Here is a 24,520-nt window from a genome sequence, read left to right on the forward strand (position 1 = left end):
TCCCCTTCGGCTGAGGGGGTGGCTGAGCCCTGGGGCTCGCTGCTGCTGAGACCCCTGCCCGGAGCAGCCCAGGGCTGAGGGTACCGTGGCTTGAGTGCATAGAAAAGTGTCCCTCTGCGCCCAGGGTCCCCGCGCAAGCCCCAGGGCTTGGGGGGGATGAGGATTGACCCGACCGGTGACTTCTCTCTGCTCTTGGGGGGACAGGGAGAGGGGCTGGGGCAGGGGGAGCTCAGAGGAGCCCCCCCTATGCTGGCACCCGGTCCCCATGAGCAGGGACCGCAGGGACGAGCCCCGGCCCCAGCCCCGCTCCCCCGGCCGCTGCCCCCGACCTTCCCTGAGGAAATGAGACCCCCGAAAGCTGCCCCGCACCCGGCGCTGCCGCTGGCACCGTCAGCGCCCGCCGCGGGGTCTGTCTGATACCGGTGGTGAAGGAGGGGTGCAGCCCACGGGGAGCCCGGCCCCAGCCAAGTGCTGCCCCCTCCTCCGAAAGGGATTCCGAGGCTTCCAGTTAGCACCAGTTAGCACCAGTGTCCCCAGCGCCGGCCCTGCCCGCTGCCCCCCCCCCCCCCCCCCCCCCGGCCTTCCAGCTACAGAGAAATGGGAAAGAAAAACAACGTGATGACACCGACACCGCGCTGCCGCCGTGTCTCGGGGGTGGGGAGGACGCTGCCCCTCGGGGAGCCGGGCCCAGCACGGGGGGTGCCAGCCAGAGCCCTTCCCAAGTGCAGACCCTACAGCACAGCCCTGCCCACGGCTGGTCCCTTGTGCCGCTCCCCATCCCACCCCATGGCAGGGCTCGGCACCGCGGCACGGGGCAGGCGGTGGCCGGGACCCTACGTGGCTGTGGCGGGGGGCACAGGGGGCACGGGGAAGGCACAGGGGCTGTGGGAGCGGGGGGCAAAGGGCTACGGGGGTCTGGCAGCATCGCAGCCCTGCAAAGCCCTGCCAGCCCCTGCACACACGTGTACACACACATGTGTACCCACACACATGTACACACACACGTGTACCCACACACATGTACACACACACATGTACACACACACATGTACCCACACACATGTACACACACACATGTACCCACACACATATGTACACACAAATGCACACATTCACACGTGCACACACACACATATACACACACATGCACACATTCTCACATGCACACGCGCACATGTACATATGCACACACGCATGCACACATTCTCACATGCACACGCACACGTACACATGCACACACACATGTACACACACGCGCATGCACCCCCTTGGGACGTGCCTGGCCCCGGGGACATGGAGTACATTCAGCCCTTTGGGTGGGCGCACACCAATGGATCCGGACCAGGGACACATTCAGACCCGGAGGCCGGGGCAGCCCCAAGCCTGGGGCAGGCAGGGGCAGGCAGGATTCTCAGTCAGGTTCATACTGGGGAGCTGGAGGGCGCTGATGCTGATGGGGGGGTTGAATGGAAACACTCCTGGGTGGATAGAGATGCCAAACCCGGGAGGGGAGAACATCTGGGGGTGAATCCCACTTTGGGGAGCCCCTGGAACGCCGATGGCCCCATGTGCCCCCTCAGTGGTGCCAGACCCTGCCCCCTGGCTGCAGTGGAGGTAGAAAATGTCACACAAAACGTCACCATTGAGGTGAAAACAAACCCGATGAGATGAAGTGGTTCCCGTGGGGACAGGAGGGATAATGGGGGCCAGGTCCCATGAGAGGACCCCAGGACAGGATCTGCACCCCACAGCACAGCCAGGACCCGTGGGGCTGGGGACACGGCTCAGCCCTGAACCAGGGGGAGCAAGAGCGGAGATAAAGGGGCTCCCCTGGGGCAAGAAGGTGACATGGAAGGGCTGGCCGGACCCCGGCTGTCCCCTACCCCAGCTCCATGGGGGTGATGAGCCCCACACAAACCCCAGTTCAGACACACTCCAGCCCCATGGCGCTGCTGTGACACAGGCACCCGTGTCCCCACATGCTGCCCGCCCGGGTCACACTGTGCCCCACCGTGCCCCAAGCCCCTCACAGCTGCCGACCCCCAACCCGGGGTGCCCCCGGCCCCCATCCTGCACCATGGAAACGGCTGAGCACCACGGGGCCGCAGCACCCCCCGCCTGGGGCTCAGGCACCGGTGAGGTATTTGGCAAGGACGAGCCCCGGGGGGGGGAGCCATGGGGTGGAAGTGGGGTCTCGGCTGCGGGAGGGCGGCGCGGGGCGGGGATAGCACCAAGAGACCCCCCCCGCCCCCCGCCCCTTCCCGCGGGGCGCTCGGCAGCGCCCGCAAACCCAACAGAAAGGCAAACGGCTGCGGAGCCGCGGGTGCTGGGGACGGCACCGGAGGACCCCGCCGCGGCCCCGCGGCCCCGGCCCTACACGGTGGTCTCGTACTCCAGCACCTCCTGCGGGGCGCCGGGGGTGCGGTACTGCAGGCGCGGGGTGCTGGGCGACGCGTACTCCAGCGCCAGGATGGTTTTCCGCAGGCGCCGGTCGATGAAGTGGGCGTCCCAGGCCGGGTACTTCTTCCTGGGCAGGTCAATGCGGATGACGGGCCCCTCTGTCCGCGGGGCGCGGGCGGCCGGCGCCGGCGGCGCGCAGGGTCTCACCTGGAAGACGGGCACGCAACTGTCCCGCTCCCCCGGCGCCCCGTCCCGCTCCCCCCCTGTAGTCCGCGGCAGCGAGCGGGGGGGGCTGGTGACGGCGTCCGCGGGGGACCCCGGCACCGGGGCCGGCTGCTGCCGGAAAATGCAGCCCCCGCCGCTGGAGCTGAAGATGGGGCCGTTGGGGTGCAAGAGGCAGTAGTAGATGAACATGAAGAAGATGCCGAGGGCGAAGCTGGAGCTGACCACACAGACGAGGATTAAGGCGTCGAAGTCGGAGGTGGTCTCGCGGTCGTAGTAGAGGAACCAGAGGATGGTGAGGGCGGCGTTCTCCGACAGCGTGATGATGTAGTAGATGCACATTCGGTAGCGGCTCCGGCCCTCCTTGACGTTGAACCAGCAGAAGATGTAGATGATGCCCACCACCATGTTGTAGATGATCTCCTCCCACTTGGACATGCAGAAGTCCGTCTCGCCCTGGATGATCCAGAAGGTCATGATGCACCAGTGGGTGACGATGAAGATGCCAAAGTAGAGCTGGAACACGGAGGCGAAGAGGGCGAAGGCGATGGCGCGGGCGGCGATGGTGAAGAGGTGCCACAGGATCTGCACCACGGCCCCCTTGTAGGACATGGGCATCTTGTCCTCCCGCGAGTCCCGCAGCACCTTCTGGTAGGAGGCGATCATCCATGCCAGGGACACCAGCGAGGCCGAGGCCGAGAACCCTGCGCGGGGAAGGGGCAGTGAGAGCCTGCAGCAGCCCCGGGTCCCCCCTCCATCCACCCTATCCCCTGCCACGGGCACCGTGCCCCTTACCCTGCAGGGGCTCGATGCTGTTCTGCTGCACCATGATGCTGAGCTGCAGCACGAGCTGGGGCGCGCTCTTCAGGAAGGTCTCGAGCAGCCGCAGCATGCTGATGTCCGCGCTCTCAAACATCATGCGCCAGTAGAAGTGCCGGCGGCGGTGCTCGGCCTGCCACCGGCTCTGCAGCCCCAGGTACAGTGTGCGGAGGTACCTGTGGGGGGGGTCGGAGGTGAGATGAGCCCCCAGGGCCCAGGCAGCTGAGCTCAGCCCCTGCCCATGCCAGCCATGTCCTGTGACCGCTGCCAACCCCACCCAGCAGCACTTCCCACATGATCTGGGGCCACAGAAAGCCCCACACACCCAGGGTGCGAGAGGGCTGCAAGGCATAACGCTCCCATAGAATGGGTTGGGTTAGAAGGGACCTTGAAAGCTCTTCCAGTGTCTAACTCTCATCTCAGTCTCCCCTCGGGCAGGTTCAAGCCATTCCCCTTGGCCTGTCCCTACAGGCCCTTGTCCCAAGCCCCTCTCCAGGTTTCCTGCAGCCCCTTCAGGCACTGGAGCTGCTCTCAGGTCTCCCCTTCAGGAGCCTTCTCTTCTCCAGGCTGCCCCAGCCCAGCTCTCCCAGCCTGGCTCCAGAGCAGGGCTGCTCCAGCCCTTGCAGCAGCCCCATGGCCTCATTGGACCCGCTCAAGCAGGTCCACATCCCTGTTGTGCTGGGGGCCCAGAGCTGAACGCATGTCCCTGTCCCACCCCGAGGTGCCAAGAAGGAGCAGGTTGTGCAAAGCCAGCTCAGCACCAGGGGCTCACCCGGCCACCACCTCTGGGTGCTGTCCTTGTGCAGTCTCCCCCATGCAGGGCCTGGCTTCCCCCCCCCCCAAGTCAGGGATCCCGGCCCCGCTCTCCGGCCACCCATGGACTCGGGGTGCCCCAGCCCAGCACCGCATCCGGCTGCTTCCCAAAGGGGGTATTTCGGTCCCATGGCACGGGTCCCCCCCCGTCCCTGCCCCGGCCGGCACGGAGGCACCAGCTGGTCGTGCGGCGCTGCCGGTGGGAAGCACCGGGCGCTGGTGCCGGCGCTGCCTCGGCTCCTGGCACCGCCGCGGGCCCAGGCACACACTGGCCGTGGCCATCTGGTCGTGGGCCGGGGTCACCGGAGGTGCGTGTGGCACCGACACGCACCGGATGAGTCACCGCCACCGGGAACCCCTCCCCATGGCACGGGGACGGATCCGGGCACTGCCGGAGGGGCAGGGCCGGGGGGGCAGGACATCCCCGCAGCCCTGCCGGCACCACGGGAAGGCAGGAAGCTGAAGCAGGAGGATATCAGGCCATAAAGCTTCTCCCAGCCCCATAAAACCCTCACACAGAGCGACAGCCTCTCCATCAGCTCCAGAAGCGCTGCCAGCCAAATCCATTATCCCGGAGTGCAGGAGAAACCCTGATCCCAGCACTTTCAGCTCATCCGTCAGCGGAAGGAGCAGGAGCCAGCCCTGCTCCCTCTGCAGGGACAGCCCCGAGACCACAGTGGGGGCCATCAGCTGGGAACACCCCCCTGCAGCCATGGGAGGGCAGGGGGAGCATCCTGGTCCCATGGGGCTCCCGTGGTCCTCCTTGGTGGTCCTGCTGGGTGTCAGCAGCCCCATCACCATCTGCTCCATCCCCTACGGCTCCCCCCCAAAACCTCCCCCAAGGGCCGGTGGCCAGGCAGGATGTTGCTGTCGTCAAATAGCACGGTTTCAGTAGCTCTGCCCCGGTTGAAGCGGGTGCCGATGGCTGCGCTGGTGACAAAGTGACGCTTTAACCTCCACCTCGGGGGGAGCAGCTGGGTTTAAGCTTTGCTGCTGCCTGTCCCTCGCTGCTCGGAGGGGGAGGCTGCAGCTGCTCAGCTCCTGGCACAGGTTTGCACCCTGGCATCACTGCCCCCCCCGGCCCCCCTCCTCACCAGCCCCCAGGGACAGACCGCCCTTCACTGGCAGGGGGAACCAGGGGACAGAGCAGGGATGGGGGACACAGCTTAGGGAGAACACAATGGGAGAAGCAACACAGAGCCTGGGATGCTGTGGGGCATCACTGCTGGTCCCAGGGTACCCACTCATGAATGGGCCCAGGCACCAGTGACCTCACCCTCTCCCAGCAATCAGCCTCACTAACTGGGCTCATCAGCTGTGATCCTGCTGCCTGCTGCACGCAGACCCCACAGCCACAACGTCCGCGGCCCCTCCACTGCTCAACAAGTGACCTGCAGCCTCCCCCAGCCTCCAGCGCGGGCCCCGCTCTCCCCCATCTGCCCATCAGCTCCACAGATCTCATTAACCCGAGGCTTCATCTCCCATCCACACATCAGAATGAAGCGTTGGTTCCTGTTTGTGATGCATTCGATCACCCCGTGGGGTTTCAGCCCTGAGAAGCATCCCCGCGCTGACAGCGCAGGCGGGCGCTCCCCAGCCCTGCACACGGTGGGAAACACAGAATCAATCACGGGGGGGGACTCATTTCACTTTCAAAGAGCTGATGATGAGGCAGAAGCTGAGCGTGGTGCTCGCAGCGCTGACTGCTCCCTGCTCCGTGGGGCACGGAGGAACCCAGCGAAACCCCTGCAGTGGGAAGGTGCTGGGTGCTGCTGGGTGCTGGGTTTGCCAGAGCCCCACCACGGATGGGGTTGTCATTAATGGCCCCATTTGCCACCAGCTCCCAGCTACTGACCCCAGTTTAAAAGCGTTTGAACAAACAGAAGTGTAAGGAGAAAAGCCCAGCTCTGGTTATCACCAAATCCACTACTCATCGTCCTCAGATGGAGCGGGATGCGGGACCCCTGAGTTCACAGAGCATGGTTTTCCTAGAAGGCAATTTGGGATATCAGCCCTTAATCTTTTATTTAAACAAGGAGATTGCTTCCCTGTTGCAGCCATTTTAATCCCCACACATCCCACCAAGTCAGGCCATCAGGGAGAGCCGCACAGGCCAAGGAAAGCCCCAGGTGCCAGCATCCCTGCACCCCAGTGTGCCTGGGGCACCAGGGTGCTCAAGGACAGGCTCGGCCCAGCCCTAGAAAGTGGAGACCCCAGGGAGTGACAGCCCCAGCGGCAGAGCAGAGGGGCTGGGGGGGGACCTGTGTGTCCCAGATCTGCCCCCCTTCATGAGCCCGCCCTGGGAGTGTCTGTGCCCCGGGGGGCCGGCACCAGGACCGAGGGGTGGCACCGGGTCCCCAAGCCAGCAGCGGATGGGGGAACTGATGGGAGGTCCTTGGGGAGGACCTGCAGGTGCAGAGAGCACCCCAGCTCTGCTCCTGGTGACCCCCAGGCAGCCAAACCAGGCGTGACCCTGGGCCAAAGTGGAGACAGGGGCACAGTGGGCACGGGCAGGGCTGTCCCCCACCGGCTGCCAGCCCATGGGGGTGGCAGGGACCCCGGCACGCTGCCGGTGGGAGAAACACGCGGTGGATTTGGTGGGGGTGAGACCTGCTGAGGCAGGGAGGAGGCAGGGAAAGGGGGAAGGGGAAGGCGTTTGGCCAGGGCAGAGCCTTCCCTTCACATGCAGCGTTCAGTCGACGCTTCCTTAACTGCCACATCCACCTGCACCGGATCCAGCCTCGCTAATGGGTTTAGCAAACTGCATTTAACTGCTCACCCGAGCTAATCCCAAATCCCAGGCTTAGAAAGAGCCTCAGCTGCAGCTTGAGACCAACATGTCCTGGAGGGTCAGTGCTGAGTTACCGCTTTAATTGGCTTAAGAGGCTCCGTGGTGCAGCAGATCAGGAGAGCGTGGCTGACACTACCGGGAGCAAAGACCCAACCACAGCCCAGCCCCAGCTCCAGCCAGGATCGGGTCATTGCCTGCAGGGTGCTGGGGACAAGGCCGCTGCAGGCAGGCTCCTGTCCCCTCCCTCACCAGCTCCTCCTGCACACCGTGGCAGGGTTTGCACCCATCCTGCCCCCCACATACCCCGAGGGCTGTCATGTGGATGGGCAGCAGCTGTTGGTGAGGGAAGGGGCAGGAGCCCCCCCAGCACGGTGCTTACTGCACTGTGAAGCAAAGTTGGACATCCCAGAGCATCCCGGGAAAAGCAGCGGATGAAGCAACGCATGCAGGCAACAATGGGAAGTGGAGGAGCCTTGGTACTACAGAAGCCCAGGAGGGGAAGCAGCATGGAAACCCGAGCTGAGCACTGCCTGCTCCGTGCATTGTTCCCGGAATTTGCCATTGTCTCCACTCCCCTCCCAGCACCAACCCTGGGAAGCAGCTCAATGCCAGAGCCACGGCTCTTCCCCAGCACCCAAGGATGGAGCTCAGCAGGGATGGGGCGAGCAGGGCTCCACGGCACAAGGGAGGAAGGTGCCAGCAAACCCCCAGCTCTGGAGGGGCTGCAGGGACGCAGGCAAAGGGCCTCTGGCGCCTGCTCCACTCTGCCCAGAGCTGCCTTCCCCGGGCCCTGCACAACCAGCACCTCCTCACCTGCACCCACAGCTCCTGCCCACCCGCACCCACAGCAGGGCTCTGCTGGGGCTGTCCTGGGGCTCTCCCCAGCCCCCATCCTGCCGTGCATGCAGAGGGCTCGATCCCTGAGCACACCGCAGATTGCATGGGCTGCACCTCAGCATCCACACCCGCTCCCTCCCAACCCCTGCCAACCCCTACTCCGTCCTCCCTGCTGCCCCCCACCGCTCCCTCCAGCCCAGCCCGGCTCCACGATCCCAGACCTGCCCCAGCTGCAGGAGGCGGATGAGGCCCTGCAGCACCCCCGTACCCACCCTGCACCCCCACACCCCCGCACCCCCGTACCTCCAGACCTGCCCCAGCTGCAGGAGGTGGATGAGGCCCTGCAGCACCCAGACGCAGAGGCGGCAGCAGCCGCGGGGGCCGCGGGCGCTGTCCTTGGTGCTGCCGGCGCTGTCCTTGGTGCTGCCGGCGGCGAAGTCGTAGACGAACCACCTGAAGCTGAGGAGCTGCACCACGAGCGAGGGCAGCAGCACGAAGAGCAGCGTCAGCCCGAACCACCACCGCTGACCCCGCACGTAGTAATGGGCCGCCAGCCACAGGTCCGAGGCACCGTCCGCGAAGCAGACGAGGAGGGCGCAGAGCACCCAGCACCCGTCCCGCAGCCGGTACCGCCGCGCCGGGGGGGCCGCGCTCCCCTCCCGCCGCCCGCCGCCGCCGCCCCCCGGGCTCTCCAGCAGCACGGCCGGGCCGCCGCCGCCGTCCGACTTCGCGGCCATGTTGTCGGGGGAGAGGAGGAGAAAGGAGGGAGCGGGAGAGACTTCCGGAGGGAGGACGGCGCCGACGAGCCCGCCCCGGCAGCGCCCGCCCCGCCGGCCTCGCCCCGCGGCCCCGCCGAGACCGGCCCCGGCAGCCCCCGCCCCGCCGCCGCCGCCAGGTCCCGGGGGAGCGCTCGGTGCCGGTGGGCGCCGCCCCGCCGGGAAGGGCAACCGGTCGCGATGCCCCGGGGCTCCCCGCCCGGCGCCGGCAGGACCCCCCCCTCGGTGGCGGCCGCTCCACGCCGCCGCCCCCCGCCCGGCTCATCAAGGAGCGGGGCTCCCCGGGCAGCCCCTCCACGGCGGTGAGAGCCCCCCCGGGCTGCAACGGGAGGCTCCGGTCCTAGGGGCAGCGCCGCAGGACCCCGGGCTCCTGCCCGAGGGCCCCCCGCAGGGAGCTGCTGCGCTGGACCCGAGCCCCACTCTGCAGGAACAGCCCAGCCTTGGGGAGGCCCCCAGAGGCGCTGCACAAGGCGGTGAAGTGCCAAGGTCACCCAACGGACCTGGGGTTTGGGTGCCCATGAGCCCAGACGCTGCCCTGCTCCTTGGCTTTGCCCCACCACCTCTGCTCCTTTGTTGCCCATCACAACTGGGATGCCCAGTGGGCAGCGTGAGGGGCTGGTACCCCTGCGGGACACGTGAAGCAGCTCTGGGCTGGCATTCCAGCACTGCTGGAAGGGGAAGAGCTTTTGGCTCCTTTGCAGATTATCATCTCCATGGACAGGCTCTGCCTTGCTGCATTTCAGCCTCCAAAGCTCTGTGTGCCTCTGGAGGAACCTCATGCGTGGCCAGAACCTGGCCCACGGTGAGCACACGGCAGCACGCTGTGGGGGGAGCGTGTTATATCCCAGGAAACAGCCAACTTCCAAACCTGGGCTAAGCCTGGATCCTGGTGCACAAAGCTGAGGGAGCACAGGGGGAAGGTGTCAGTTGGCACAAGGGAGCAGTCGGGCCCTCCGTGAGGCTCTCTCTGTGCTGCATGTATTAGCATGGGTAATGCGACTTAAATACCTAACCTTGAGCTGCTCCTGACAGATCCCCTCGAGAGATGCCTGCCTGGGGGAGGGGATGCTCCCAGCATCCCAGAGCCTGAGGAACGGAGCCTTTCAGGAGCCTGGGCCCCTTTGGAGGACAGGCACTGCTGGCCAGAGCTCCCCAGTGCCAGGTCGATCCCAGTCTCTGTCCTGGTTGGGCAACAGAGCAGAACTGGTGCCTCTGCAGTAGTGGGCACAGCACCAGGGAGACGGGACCTGGAAACCAGGGAGAGATGGACCCACCTTCCTTCAGTGATCCTGAAATGCCCCCTCTGAAACAGCGTTAAAGATCCACAGCCTGGCAACACAGGGACAGTGGTCTGAAGTCTGATCTATCTGAACAACAGGCCCCAGCAGCCACATGGTAAAATGAGAGAGAAAAAAAACCCCATAAACAGCCCCGAAGCTTCCTGTGCAGCTGCCAGCAGGCAGGGATGGGTTCTAGCTGCATACATAAAAGTGCTGCAAGGAAGAAAAAGGAACAGGCTGAAACCAAACCTGCTCTTTGCACAGCAAAGTACAGAGCCAAGCAGAGCAGCCCTCAGCAGTGGGCAGGAGGCTGGTCCCTAAGTGCTGGTCCCCAGCAGGGCACATCGAGGTGCATCTGGCCCTCACAGACCTCTGGTCCCTGGGCTGAGTCCAGCTCCCAAGCAGAAGGCCTGTCCCAGCTCCAGGAGGAGAGATCTGGGATGGTTTGCGGCTGGCTCAGAGCTTGGCTGGGGAGAGGCCATGGAGCTCAGCACCAGCTGCTGCTCCCTGCCCAGGGAATGTTCCCCAGGTGCTTTGGACCCCTCCTGGGGCAGCTCAATCTGCTGCTGCTTCCCCCATGTCTGTGCTGGGCTGGGACCCCCTTCCCAGGCTTCCCCTGCCCCTCTGCAATTGGAGGGGGCAGGTGGCAGCCCATCCTCACTGTCCACTTCTCATCCCTGTCCCCATCCCTGTCACCATTACAACCCAGTCCTTGTCCCCATCCCCATCCCTGTCACCATTACAACCCAGTCCTTGTCCCCATCCCATCCCCATCACTGTCACCATTCCATTCCAGTCCCTGTCCTAACCCCAACACATCCCTGTCTCCATCCTCATCCCATCCCAATCCCTGTCCCCATCCCATCGCTCCCACATTGACTTTGAAAGTCCTCTCTCCTCCCAGTCTCTCTGTGTATAACAAGAGCTGCTGGTGGACGTGGTGGCAGGAGGTTTCTAGCCCACTGAAGGGGACAGCCAACACCCAGACAGGACACACTTCCCCAGCACCACCTCCAGCTCTGGAGCCAAACCCCACCTGTGTCCCTGCGTCGGCAGCAGGATGGGCAGTTTGGCTTTCCCTGCCCACAGAGCTTTATGCCACTGGTCTGAAAAATGTGTCCCCAAGAGGGAAATGCAGCTCCAGGTCCAGGTGGGTCCCAGCACTCAGCATGAGACTCATCAGGCTCTTCTCCTCCCATCCCACCAAAGCGACAAGGGTCAGATGCTGCCTTTGTGCCTGCAGAAAGCTGAAGCAAATCACTCCATGGTGGATGCTGTGGTGCGAGGCTGCAAGAGAAAAGCAGATACAGGTCCTGCATAGCACCCTGCAGCTGCCCCGGTGCCCCCACCCTACTGGGATGCCAGAGGAGCCAGCCCTGGGACACAGGATGGATCCAGGCTGCAGATCCCCAGCCAGGCACCCCCACTGAAAAAGGAGCATTTTCCAGTGTTGGCACCAGCCCCGATCCCACTGCCTCACGTCGGGAAAAGCTCCAACCAGAGCACGAACGGCTCCATCCCGGGCCGGCCGCTCACTGCCTCCGCTGCCCTGGGAGCGCCTGGTCTCAGTGCAGGCAGACGAGATCTCCCCAGTTAACTGCCACAAACAACCTGATGGGATTAGGGAGGTAATCATCCCACCCGGTAAACTCCTTTAAGAGATTATTTGCCCACACAAGTGCGGTGACCACCGGCCAGATGCTGCCTCGCTCCCTCCTTCCCCATCCCCTGTGGCTGCTGTGTGGTGTCCGGCAGCACTGGGGTCACCACGCGCCCTCGGGGAGCTCCTCACCAAGCTGAGTCCCATGGAGGGCAGGAGCCAACAGGCCCTGCTGTGTCCCCACCACCGCTGGTTCTCCTCTCCCCCAGCCCATGCTTGGTGTCATTGGGGCTCCCTCCTACAAAAACCCCGCTCCAAGACTGGACGTTCCTCCACCATCTAAGTGGAACAAACAGCGTCACCGTCACCGTCGTCACCCCGCGATGCTGAGTGAGCGGCAGCAGCAGGGACAGGGCTGCTTTTGGAAACCCAAGAGATGGTTCTGAGCACCAGCCCCCTCCTGCTGAGCAGTATGCCCAGAGCAGAGGGGAGCTGGTGGGGCTGGTGCTGTGCAGTGCCCTCCACCCTGGCCTCAGGGCTCTGAGGGCCCAGCGAGGCGAAGCAGTTCTCCAGGGCTGTCTCACAACAGCATTCCCGGGTGGAGCAGCTTCGGGACATGGGATATTAAACCCGGCTCCTGGGCCCCCCCTCCCGCCAGTCCCTGCCATCGGGGCTGGGGCTACTGACCCCCCATTTCTGCATCTCCTGCTGCTCACGGGCTGGGGGGAAGGGAGCAGAGGCCGTTCCGAGGTGCGGTGTTTCCCCTTCCTGCGGGCAGGGTCTGCCGGGGCAGGAGCCTGATGCAGCCGGGACCGCAGCCGTGTCCCTCCCTGGGGACGCAGCCCGCACCGCCGAGCTCCGGAGCGGCCGCTCAGCTGCACCAAAGGCAATCTGAGCTCATCGCCCCGGGCTTTTAGCGCTGTTTATTGCCTCCTGGGGAGAAGAAGGGGACGCAAAGGCCACCCCGTGCTCTAAGAGCCCAGCTGCCCGGCACCGGCGCCACGCTGGGAAGAGGCGAGGAAGAGCCAGAAGTGCAGCGCTGGTGGGGAGCGGGGGTGGGCTCTGACATGGAGTAAATCATGGAACGGGTTGTGTTGGAAGGGAGCTTAAAGCTCGTCCCGCTCCAACCCCTGCCCCGGGCAGGGACCCCTTCCACTGGAGCAGCTTGCTCCAAGCCCCTGTGTCCAACCTGGCCTTGAGCACTGCCAGGGATGGGGCAGCCACAGCTCCTCTGGGCACCCTGTGCCAGCGCCTCAGCACCCTCCCAGGGCAGAGCTTCCGCCTGTGGAGTGAACCACTCGCACCCGTGGGGGCCCGCGGGGGGCTGTGGGGGGGGCCCGCACCCCCCGCGCCGTGGGGCTGGGGCCGTGCCCCTGCGCTCCCCTCGCCCCGGGGGGTCCAAACCCTCGCTCGGGGCCGCGGAGCGCTCCGGGGGTGACCGCCAGGGGGCGCGCTGCGACGCGGACCCTTCCGCCGCGGAACCCGCCGGTGCGGCTGCGGCTGCGGCGCGGAGCCGGGCGGCAGCGGACACGGCCCGTACCCGGATCCGACCGGTAACGGACGCGGACCGGAGCCCGCCCCGCCGCCGGCCATGGCGCGGGACCCGGCCTTCGTGCTGCGGTACCTGGCCGAGGTGGAGGAGCTGGCCGAGGACGTGCTGGCGGCGCGGCAGCAGGTACGGCCCGGCCCGGCCCGGCGGGGGCTCCCCCGGCGCCGGTGGCCGCAGCTGCACCTCTCCCGTTACAGATCGTGGATCTGGACGTGAAGCGGAACCGGAACCGCGAGGCCCTGCGGGCGCTGCACAAGAACCCGGAGCCTGAGGGTGAGGCCGCGCTCCCCGGTGCCGCCCTGAGCCCCGGCCCGGCCGCGCTGAGCAGGGCCTTTCCCGTCCGTGTCCCGCAGGCAAGGCCATGGTCTGCTTCGGGAGCATGTTCATCGAGCTGCCCGCCGCGCACACCCGGGACATGCTGCGGAAGGGTACGGTAACGGTGAGCGGGGTCAGCGCCGCTCTGTGCTCCCGAGCGCCCCGCCCGCACCCCCCCAGCACACCCGGGCAGGTCCCGGCTGCCGCCCGGCTCTCCTGGCGCACACCGCTGGGCACAAAGGCAGGGGTGAGCCCGCAGCACCCGGAGGCAGGTGGGGAAGAGCCCACTCCTGAGCTGGGTGCGCTGCCAAGGGCTCAGCCTCCAGCCCAGAGCCCTCCTCACCCCCATCCCAATGCGCCCCTGGAGAGGGGCTTTGGCCAAGGGGAATGGCTTGAACCTGCCCGAGGGGAGACTGAGCTGAGCTCTTAGGCAGAAGCTCTTCCCTGGGAGGGTGCTGAGGCGCTGGCACAGGGTGCCCAGAGAAGCTGTGGCTGCCCCATCCCTGGCAGTGCTCAAGGCCAGGTTGGACACAGGGGCTTGGAGCAAGCTCCTCCAGTGGAAGGGGTCCCTGCCCGGGGCAGGGGTTGGAGCTGGAGGGGCTTTAAGGGCCCTTTCAACCCAAACCACGCTATGATTGTCTCAGACCAGGAACATCTGGATGAGGAGATAAACAACCTCCGCAAAGAGCTGCGTGTGAAGGTGAACCGCCTCTACGAAGCCCAAGGTAACACTCGTGTTCTGGAACCTTCCCAGCATCAGATGCCACATGCCAGGAGAGTCCAGAAACTCCTGAGCTCTGTGTGCTCCTGCAGCCACTTTCCCACTGGCTTTGCAATTCCTTCCCTGCTCCAGCAGCACTGGGGCAGAGCCATCGACCAGGATAATCCCACATCAGCTCCCAGGGCTGCCCCTGCCCTCCCTGCAGCCCCTCAGGGATTGCCGCACTGGTTGTGTTGCAAAGTCCTGATGTGTTCTTCTCAGGTAAACCTGAGCTGAAGGGATTTAACCTGAACCCTATGAGTGCCGAGGAAATGAAGCTGATCAATCGCATCCTGGAGGGCTGAAGTGGCCTTGCCGTTGTCACTGTGTGTACTCGGGCTGTCACCTCTGCAGCTCACACCACAACATCCTATGGGGTTTGCTGAAGGAGATCCATGTGCCTGGAGCCCGCTTCAGGTGAGGCCCCTGTAGCCAGAGCTGGGGACTGGTTGGCTTCTCACCTACAAGGCTGTAGCTTCCTTGGATCACAAACCTTTTCCTGTTCCTTCCCACTCCCAGGCATGGGCTGGGACACAGCACTGGGCAGTCGCCCATGGCTGGGGTGGAAGTGGGATTATTAAAGTCAGAGCAGTGGGACATTGCTGACTCTGTGTGTGTGTTTCTTGTTGGGTTTATGCGAGTGCTTCTGGAGCTGGGCTTCAGAGCTGGCTCATTGTCATGTTGGGAACAGGAGTAGGAGGAATTGGGAATCCACAGCACGCCTGCAGCACAGAGGAGGAGTTGTGTGTGCCCGTGGTACTAAAACAAAGCCAAGCTGTACATCTGAAACACGTCAGGAATCTCTGAAGATGGGGTGGGAGGAGGCAGCATCCTTTTAGTCTCACTGGGAAAATGTGTTGTGCTGTTCAGTTGGAAGGCAAAAGACCAAGGAAGTCAGGCATAAAACATGTATATTTAAAAAAGCAGCTTGAAGAGAGCCGAGCAGGACCAGTCCTGAGCCAGCCTTATAGGAAAAGGACAATTGATTCAACCAGTAATAGTTTCTTCAAAGGTTTTACAGTTTGTCTTTAGACCACCCTCTTCAGCCTGAGCTTGAACGCCAGCACAACTTGGGTCAGACCATAATGAGATTTAGAAAACATCAGTAACAGGCTACAGAGGGTTTGATTTTTTGCTGTGTACAGGAAAATGCCTGGGCAAGGCCAAGCCCTGAAGTTTCTGAACTGCTGGAGAGGTGTTTCTGGATAGAATTTAAAGGCTTCAAACAGCCATTGTCCTGCTCTCTGCAGCTCTCAAGGGAGCTCACCCCTTCTGCCAAACCTCAGTGGTGCAGCACAGAGCTGGGCCTGATCCTGTGCTTGCTTCCCCTCTGCACATATGTCCAGGGCTTTAAACCCAGCACCAGCATCTTTCCTGGCTGCCTGAGCACCTTGCACCTTGGAGCTCGGAGGCACCTTCACCAGGCAGCCTTGTCCATTCCACACATGCTCCAATTTACACAGAGTTCCAAAACCCACCCTGTTTCCAACTCCTTAAATCTGAGGTGGGATTTCTTTAAACCCCAGCTACCATTGCTTGATCTGCTTTAGAACTCTGTAGCTAACCCCACGCACCCTACCCGCACATCTGCACAAACTGAGGCTGCCCACTTCAGCTTTAAGTGTCACGTACACAGATTAAAAATCACATGGACTTATTTACCTGAAGCTTTCAGAGAGCCACCTCCCTGCATGCACAGTGCCAGGTCCCTGTGCTGCAGCCACTGACACCCAGCTCATGTAGAGCAGCCATTCAGCGTCTCCGCAGTGGCTGACACCAGGTTATTTTTACAGTATCATGGCAACAGGTTCTCTGCTCTGACATGTTTCCATAGTAGTAGCAGTGGGAGGATCAGGTGCCTGCCTTCCCTAAACGCTTTGGTTTGCCATGCAGAATGTGTTTAGTCCCTTTATTTTCTTACCTGGTACAGAACTGAGGTCTGCAAGTGGGGCTGGACAGTCGGGAAGCCAGCAAGGCTTGGGTCCTGGGTCAGCTATTACCAAATACCCCCCATCCAAGCCTTTTGCAGCTTCAGAAGGAAGAAGGCCAGAGTCTAGTGCTGAGCTGTCAGTGTCCAGAGAGAAGTGGGAACTGCTGCTGCCCAATGTGAGGAAGAGAGAGTGAACTTCATCCATGGCGATGTCTCCCATTCCAAGCTCAGGATCAGTGTTACACTTGCTGCTGTGCAGTTGTTCATGGTAGCAGCCTGCAGTGAAAACATAAACAGGAATTACCCACCACCTTACTCTTCCTTCCTGCAGAGGCGAGGGAACTGCTTTCAGGTGAAACTGCACTTGTGTTTTGTTAGTTAGAAACTACACCTAGGAACAACCGTCGGCACACTGAGCTGTGTACTGCAAATAGAGTTACAATACACATCAGCCTCTTGGAAGCGTGACTTCATAATCCAAGTACTGCTTCCCAAGAGTGAACTACACAACAAACTTCAGGGAAGTGCCCAGTAAAAGGCCACCAGTGACTGCAGAGGGCTTTTTGCTGTTGCATGAAGGACACTGCTGTGACTTAACACTTGAAAAGCAGCACAAGGAACAAAACTGTTCATGCTACATTTACATGTTTCCAACAGTGCTGCTGCAGTTTGGTTGCTCACACCCACTTTTGGAGAGCATTTGCTCCTTTCAGTCTCTTAATCCCGTAAGAGCTCATAGCCCCCTCTTGTTCTTCTCTTGCTGATGTGCAGGATGTGAGCAGGGCATCCTGCCAGCACAGGATGGACACACAACTAAATGTGTGTCTGTGGTGATGTCCTGGTTCACCAGAGTACCCAGGCCTCCCCCTCCACTGTTGTCCTGTATCAGGTCAAAGCCTCCAATGTGCTTTTCCTTACCCATTAGCCTGCAACATCAAGCACAGGTACTGAAGTACCTGAGCAATGACAACTACCTCCCTGCACACAGGAGTGAACTCCCAGCAACTGGAGACAAAGCTGAACAGCTGAAAGCAGCAGACATCTCCCTGCTATTAATATCCAGGGTTAGCACATTGTGAAGTCAATCACAAGATGCTGCAAGACAAGCTGCTTGGAACAGAGTGCTCCAGAAGCAGCAAGTGTGGGAGGCACAATGCAGGAGGGCCTCTGAAAGAGAGCTCTTGTGCAAAGCCCGGCTCTGACACAGACTCCACTCCCTTTGCAGCCCCATGCTGCTTCATTTCCCCACTCTGCAATGGCTGCTTGCTTGCTTTGCTCTGCTTCTGGAAATTCATCATTTAATCACTATGGAGTATTATGATCAGTTGCCAAGACAGAGTTGGAAGCAGACCATCCATTCCAAACATCTCAATAAAGAAGGTAATAAATGTCTCTGCCTGCCTGCTCTCCCTGTCCACAGTACGGAGAGTGTCTTTGAGATGTCCCCGAGCTCAGAGTCTTCCTGGCTGCTGGTAGTGAGGGAAGGGGAAGCATACCTCCAGAAATAAGCTGAGGAGATACAACAGTAAATTGGGGAGAAACAGTCAATAGTTCATGTAAGAGAAATGCCTGTGCACAGAACTGTCACCCTGCTAGCAGGCAGGAGTAAGTGTGAAGCAATAGGAAATCCAACCCTAAATCTCTTTCCCATGCACTGAGCCAAAGAACATTCTGAGCTTATTGCAAAGTTTCTATTCCTGTTCTTGATGGTACTAAAGAAAAAAAGTCCCTCTAGCTTCCAGACAGACAGACAAGTGAAACCCCAAGTCTAGCTGAAGCAGTAAATGCTGAGGAGTATTCACAGAAAGAGCACTAGCCCTTTTTTTAGCAGTAGAATGTGGATGTCTCCTGGGAACAGCTTCCCAGCACAACACAGCGTTCAAACGCTCTCCTGCAGGAGCCCAGCAGCACTACCCAGCACTGTGCCCACATCCAGGCCCTGCATTCTGCCTCCTGAGCCACTGAAGTTACTCCAGCTCTTTATGTGCAGGCTGCCTGAGGGGCAATCTGGTCTGGGGCTATGAACAGAGCAGATTGTGCACATTAGAGCTATAGGCCCACAGCTGAGCTGCATTTGTTTGCTCATTTGAAATCAAGCTGTCCCCAGGGGCACCACATTAAATACAGGGCTGAAGCTGCCAGGACATGGGGCTGTAACAGGTACCTGCTGCCACGTCCTGTTAGAGGGAAGAGTTAAAAAGAGACAAATCAGGGACGACATCTCACAGGAGAGCACTGTCAACATCAATCACATCCAAGGGAAATTTCCCCACCTGCGGAACTGCTTTGCACTCACACAATTAAGGCTGAAAGAATAATCCTCCGATTTGCTTGTCATTTCTGGAATACCATTTGCTGTTTCTGTTGCTCTCAGCTCCTGTAATGACAAGGCAGTTGCGCTCTCGGGATCCTGCTGTTGCAACACTTGGGCTGTGTGTGTAGCAGGCGATTCTGAGAATTTCAGCTGAACTTTTTAATGATATATATTTTCCCTTTCAGCCCCAAGGCACCTAAATGCTGTTTGCATTATAAAAAGCCATTCCCAGCAGATGACCACATGTTTAGCCCTGCTGATTATTTTCCACTCACCACCCTACAGTTCCGCAGCCCAGCAAGAAGTCTTAGTAAAAAGGCAGAGACCAGAAGGTAGAAGCCACCAACCCCCAGTGCAGTTGAACCTTTCAGGCCTGACTACTGAACAGCTATAGGAAAAAAAGGGTCCCCAGGTCCCCATCAGACTTTCCCCAGCAGCAATCAACATCTCTTCTATCAGGGTACTGCAAAGACCCTCCTTTCCCCACAGACAAGAGATTTATGGAAGTGAGCAGCCCATAAAACAGGAAGCTCAACACCCACCTCCATTAGCATTGACCCCATCTCAGACTCACAAGGAATCTGACATCCCATTTAATTGTTTTTCTTCCTCCCTCTCTTTCCCTCAGCTGCCACCTCCTGAGGCTCAACAGTGACAGTTGTGTGCAGCACAGTCAACCCTGCTGTACTGTTGAGCACTTGGAAGTGAAGGGCTAAGCTGAGATGCATTTTAGAAGAGCACTAACCAGGAAGTTGTTAGGTTTAAAGTGAAAAAGATCAACCTTAGAGATGCACAGAGAGCTGCAAAGCAAACATTAAAGCTCTCCCCTAAAGCTGCTATCAATGAAAGCACATTTATAGCCATCAGGAGACAAGGCAGTTAAGTGGCTGCCAGAAGGAGTTCAGCTCATTCATGTCCACAGCAAGAGCCCCAGCAGGCAGTGTGTACCCCCACTCCCCAGAAGCACAACTGGGTGCAGGCTTCTGCCCTGCCACATTTCATCCCTGGCAGTGCTCAAGGCCAGGTTGGACAGAGGGGCTTGGAACAAGTTGCTCCAGTAGAAGGTGTCCCTGCCCGTGGCAGGGGTTGAAGCTGGATGAGCTTTAAGGTCCCTTCCAACCCAAACTACTCTGGGAGTCTATGATTTGAGAGATGGAATCTGAATGAAGATAAGGATCAAAGACAGACACTGAACAAGCAAATACCTAATTCTCACTCTAAATAGTCCTTCTGCCCCAGTGCCAGTTAATTATCTCCCCTGTCTAATCACAGGCTTCAGCCACCTGAGCTGAAATCAAGCACCACATGGTGGTATCTCACTAAAAACTGCAGGGAATAATAAAAATTAGAGGCAATCAAGAGTGTGTAGAAAATGAAAGAGTGACTGCTCAGAGCTAGTACCTATACCTCATGGCTGGCAGGAAGCTCTTCATGTCACTGTGCCTCCAAACCTCAGCACCCCTTCACCCAAGGCAGCCTCCTGTACCCCACTCCCGATGGCTTTTAATCACTCAGAGCAAGCATGAACTCTGCTGAACTTTCACAGGCAGAAGTGATGGATTTTCCTGTCTCCTAAGCCATCAATTCGAGGCAGGATTCCTTTTGGGGAAGATGTGTTAATCAAATGAAAGCTATCAAGCTCAGGACAGCAGCAAGGGGGACATGAAGGAAATCAAATCACTCTCTTCCATGAATCACTCTGTTCTCACAGTCTGTGAGGCTGAGGAAGAAGAAAGGCTGCCAAAATCCAACCATTAACAATAAAAGGAGTGATATTTCAGCTTTGGTCCTAACTGATCTGTCAAACTGACATTTCCAGTACTCTTGTGACACCAGTTTTCCAATGAAAAAAGACTGGAGAGAGTAAAAGGTGACAGTGACAGCACAGCCAAATCCTGAAGGTGTGTGCAGGAGCTGGGAGTAACAAGGTCCTTTTCTCACCCTTCTTCATGGTATGCACAGACAGGTGGGATACAGCCATCATCTCTGCTCTTCAGAGTAAACCCCATGTGAGAAAAGTGACTGAATCCACCTCTGAATCACCAGGCCTTCAGTGGGATGTACTGGGAGAAGAAGAAAGGAGCAGCTGAGTGTGAAGGCAAGGAAATCCATTTCTGGCACAGTAACAGTGGTTTGCACTTACAGACATCACTAGAACATAGACTCTCAAGTCAAGATTCCAACCTACGAAGCAGAGAAATGTCTAATATACCCCAGCTGCTGATACTGCTGCCTAGTGTTAACTGTACCCAAGAGCAGAGGTTTATATATGAATGTGCACAGAGTGTAAGAAATCAGATCCCAGATAAAGTGTCTGCCCGTTTGGGGAAATCTGCCTTTAACACACTTTGGTGTTGCCCTGGGGAATTGCACAAGACAGGCACAGAACAGAGCAGGAGGAAAGGAGGAAATAAGAGCAAAAGAACAAAATGCCTGTTGGATATTCCCCAAAGAGAAGAGAGAGTCCTTCTCACCTTCAGTCAATGATATCCTTTAGGTTTAAGAACAGGAAAACTTCACCTTGCGACCTGCCAACCTACAGATGGAAGAGCAGAGTTACAAGCTTTAACATTAGCATTTCCCCAGGGCTTCCCAGAATTTCCACGCACAACCCAATTCATCATGCTGTGTTTGTACACAAGAACATTTATTCAACGTTATGGGGGCAGGGGGATCCCCGGTGCAAGAAGCTCAGATTTGTAAGTGTTAGGAGGATTCCTGGAGGAAAGAGCAGAGCAGGCAGCCTGTGGGGAAGTACCAAATAAACTCTGTCACATGCTTGCAGAGATATAAGCAACACAACATATGTTGTTGGAATTTTGTTAAGTCACATTTTAAATTTGTGTATGTTACAGAACTTAATTAACCAGGAAAGTCCTGAAAGGTGCCAGAAAACTACAGTAAGTGAGCAGAAAATCCCTGCAGAGAGCTTCGGCTACACGAGGTACTACAGGCTCCCTCCCCAGGGCACCTCTCAAAGGAGCCCAAACTCCTGCAGCCCCAGGATGTGGCTCTGCATGCCCTGACCTGCTCCTCATCCACGTGTGGGAGCAGCAACCAGACACATCCCAACAGGGCCTGCTCATGAGCACAGACCCCCAGGAGCAGTCACATAGTTTATTTTTACTCGTCTGTGAGTTTTGAGGTCAGACACAAACTAGCTCCTTGAAGTTGGGAGAATTTCAGTAATCACAGGCTTCTCACATACCCTTGTTTACTGTGTTCTGGTTATTTACCATGTTAATTGAGGTTGTGGGCATAAAATCAGCTTAATGTAAGGTTTTCCGTTGCCAATTAACACATTCCTATTTGCGGAGTTAGATAATCACTGGCTGCTGTCCTCCCGGCTGTAATTCACATCTTACTTTGCATAATTACCTCCCATTCACTGCTCACAAGCGTGCCCTTATGGACAAGCCTGACTCTGAGGCGAATCCTCTGGCCCAGCCTCTTCACCCCACCTGTGAAGTGACCCCTCTCTCGCAGGTCTCACAGATGGGCTACGTTCAATTCCGCACCACTGCGTGATACTCATCGTGTTAAATGGCTTCAGGCATCTGGGAGAAGCAAGGAGCTTCTCAGCACCAGGAATTGTTGTAATTCCTAAGGGAAACGTGGTATTTCCTCAGTCCCCAGGACACTGCCTGATGTGGAAATTGCTGCATTCAGCACAGCTCCAGGTTTGAGGGGATAAATGTGATGTGGAGCATGAGGCCACCCTTCAGGTGTCCGCCTGCAGAGCAGAAGGACGCTAAAGCCAACTAAATCCACCCCAAAATGCACTTCAGGCTGCTCACGGAGTCTCCTAGAACCTCTTCATATCGTCAGGATGAAGCCCACGCAGCAATCAGCTGGACTTACCCCAGCTGACACCTAATGAGTGGGATTTCCCTAAAGCCAAACAGATGTTTTCACAGCTCCAGCTTTAGGGGCTGCCCTGGAATGCTGCTTAACAAGAAGCCAATGAGGCAGCGGCCCTGCAAAACCCATTCACCTTCTGCACACCTGCAGTCAAACCTAAGGAATTCAGAGCATGAGCTTGCCCAAAACAGTGAGAGCCCCCCGGAGCACTGCTCCTCCGCACCTTTGCCACTGAGTTCACTACAAACAGACCGAGCTGTGTTTCGAGTGACGGCATAAACCGCTACACAAGACGTGTTTTGGTGGTACGTGTTGATGAGGAAACTCACCTCCCTCTGCCCAGTTCTTCCTGTGGATTTCCTGCATACTTTCCTCTCCCTCCACAGAATGAAGGCCTCATTCATCTCGGTCTCACTTTCCTTGGGACAGCACATACTTACCGGCTTCGTCATCCGAGTAATGCCAGGGTTCTTGCAAAATCCTGCCACAAACACGGTTCTCTGAAGGCATTTTGAAAGCCTTCAGAACAAAGGCACATCTTGTTGCCTCAGGCTTTCCTGCTTCTCTTTCTAACTGCTTCCGAAAGCTCTTCGCATCCTTCACTCAGCAGCTCCTGTGACTCAGCTGGGTGGAAAGAGAAATACCCACTTCAGCACAACAGCCGCTCCCACAGGCTGACTCACTTTAATTGCCCTGGAGGAGCTGCTGGGCATCCACCGCACCAATTACTCTTGAGGAGAAAAACAATAACCATGGACACCACGGAGAACAGCCTGCTCTGTGCGCAGCACAAGGCTCCGTTTTGAGTTTTCCTTCTCTCTGCATGGCCATGGGGAGGTCTTACAACCCATGCTGCTCCATAGCCCTCCGCGCAGCCAGCACCCCCCTCTCCAGGGGGGGCAGCACTGGTTGCTGCCCGCACTGGCTCTGGAGCGGGTTTAGCCCCCAGGGCCGCGGTGGAACCAGCGCAGCCCAGCACCACAAACCACCCTCAGCTCCATTCCCACCAAGGCTCGGAGCAGGAACACATCCCTGCTGCGGAAACACCGCCCGGAGGGGCCAGGCCAGCGGGAGCTCTCCCTGCTCCCACAGACACAGCGGGGACCGCCCAGAGCGGAGCCGCTCCAGAGGCCCTGCATCCGGCGCAGCACCCCCGGTGGGCTCCAACGCAAACCGCTTCGGCTGGGCGGGCAGGCAGGACACCGGGCACGGCCTGGAACAGGAGGCTCTGCTGGGGCCGAACACGCTGCCCCGCGCACGCACGGGAGCCGGGGAGCCCAGCACCGGGAGGGCAGCTCGGAGCCGCCGCCGCTTCCGCACCCGACTCCTGTTCGGGCCTCGGCGTAGGCCCGGGTTTAAGGCTGCGCCTGCGCCCTCCAGGCCGCAGCCATCACCATGGCAACCGCGCCGCTGTGCAGCAGGGGGCGCTCGTGGGACCGGAAACCCGGGTCTGGACCCCCCCCCCTCCCGGTGGGCCCCCCCCGGGCTCAGAGCCCGGTGCTCCCCGCCCGGCCCCGCTCCGCTCCCCCCGGCCCCCCCCCCGCACCACCCGTGCCCCCGGGTGCCTCCCCTCCTGGCCCCCGGCTGCACCCGCAGAGCGCAGGGGCAGGGCAGGGGGGCAAGGACGGGGCTGCAGGCAGCGGGGAGCCCTGCCCGGGCACGGCCGGGGGTCCCAAGGCCCCCGCTCTGCTGCGGTCCCGCTGCCAGGCAGGGACTGGGATCCGCATTCCCTCCGTCCCAGGGACTCCTGCAGGGACCCCCCCGGCGGTGGGACCCCGCAGCGTCTGCCTGCTGGTGGGCACCGCTGCCTGCTCTGAGCTGTGCAGGACCGGGGGCGCGCACACGGGGGGCATGGCACAGGGTGGGCATGGAGGGCAGGGTGGGCATGGCGAGGGCAGGATGGCCATGGAGGGCAGGCAGGCCATTGCGAGGGCAGGATGGGCATGGCGAGGACAGGATGGGCATGGCGAGGGCAGGATGAGCATGGCGAGGGCAGGATAGGCATGGAGGGCAGGATGGGCATGGAGGGCAGGATGGGCATGGCGAGGGCAGGATGGGCATTACGAGGGCAGGATAGACATGGAGGGCAGGATGGGCATGGCGAGGGCAGGATAGACATGGAGGGCAGGATGGGCATGGCGAAGGCAGGATGGGCATGGCGAGGGCAGGATAGGCATGGAGGGCAGGATAGGCATTGCGAGGGCAGGATGGGCATGGAGGGCAGGATGGGCATGGCGAGGGCAGGATGGGCAT

The 24,520-nt window shown here is 59.9% G+C and overlaps 2 protein-coding genes and 2 long non-coding RNA genes across 8 annotated transcripts; 1 reads left to right on the forward strand and 3 right to left on the reverse strand.

Moving 5' to 3' along the window:
- Window positions 1–588: 588 nt before the first annotated feature.
- On the reverse strand, window positions 589–8,619 carry XKR7 (XK related 7). Its single transcript, XM_065691746.1, has 3 exons — window positions 8,186–8,619; window positions 3,418–3,617; window positions 589–3,326 (listed from the first exon to the last, which is right to left on the reverse strand). Exons 1-3 carry the CDS (start codon window positions 8,617–8,619, stop codon window positions 2,374–2,376), a joined length of 1,587 nt encoding a protein of 528 aa, XP_065547818.1. The 3' UTR covers window positions 589–2,373.
- A 392-nt stretch (window positions 8,620–9,011) lies between these two features.
- Window positions 9,012–10,616, reverse strand: LOC136020566 (uncharacterized). The gene is made up of 3 exons (XR_010615414.1): window positions 9,933–10,616; window positions 9,672–9,839; window positions 9,012–9,557 (listed from the first exon to the last, which is right to left on the reverse strand). It is a non-coding gene; the product is annotated as an uncharacterized LOC136020566 (long non-coding RNA).
- A 2,379-nt stretch (window positions 10,617–12,995) lies between these two features.
- Window positions 12,996–14,759, forward strand: PDRG1 (p53 and DNA damage regulated 1). The gene is made up of 5 exons (XM_065691747.1): window positions 12,996–13,213; window positions 13,285–13,360; window positions 13,441–13,515; window positions 14,047–14,127; window positions 14,385–14,759. Exons 1-5 carry the CDS (start codon window positions 13,130–13,132, stop codon window positions 14,465–14,467), a joined length of 399 nt encoding a protein of 132 aa, XP_065547819.1. The 5' UTR covers window positions 12,996–13,129; the 3' UTR covers window positions 14,468–14,759.
- Window positions 14,376–23,550, reverse strand: LOC136020565 (uncharacterized). 5 transcript variants are annotated; one of them, XR_010615412.1, is made up of 5 exons: window positions 20,881–23,550; window positions 20,348–20,469; window positions 18,389–18,469; window positions 16,084–16,368; window positions 14,376–15,024 (listed from the first exon to the last, which is right to left on the reverse strand). It is a non-coding gene; the product is annotated as an uncharacterized LOC136020565 (long non-coding RNA). The 5 variants fall into 5 exon arrangements; XR_010615413.1 differs by lacking the exon at window positions 14,376–15,024 and having other exon boundaries at window positions 15,057–16,368; window positions 20,881–20,942; window positions 22,708–23,550; XR_010615410.1 differs by lacking the exon at window positions 14,376–15,024 and having other exon boundaries at window positions 15,057–16,368; window positions 20,881–20,942; window positions 22,597–23,550.
- Between the last annotated feature and the right edge of the window lie 970 nt (window positions 23,551–24,520).

Source organism: Lathamus discolor, chromosome 11 (assembly GCF_037157495.1).
Source record: "Lathamus discolor isolate bLatDis1 chromosome 11, bLatDis1.hap1, whole genome shotgun sequence".
Taxonomy (NCBI): domain Eukaryota; kingdom Metazoa; phylum Chordata; class Aves; order Psittaciformes; family Psittacidae; genus Lathamus; species Lathamus discolor.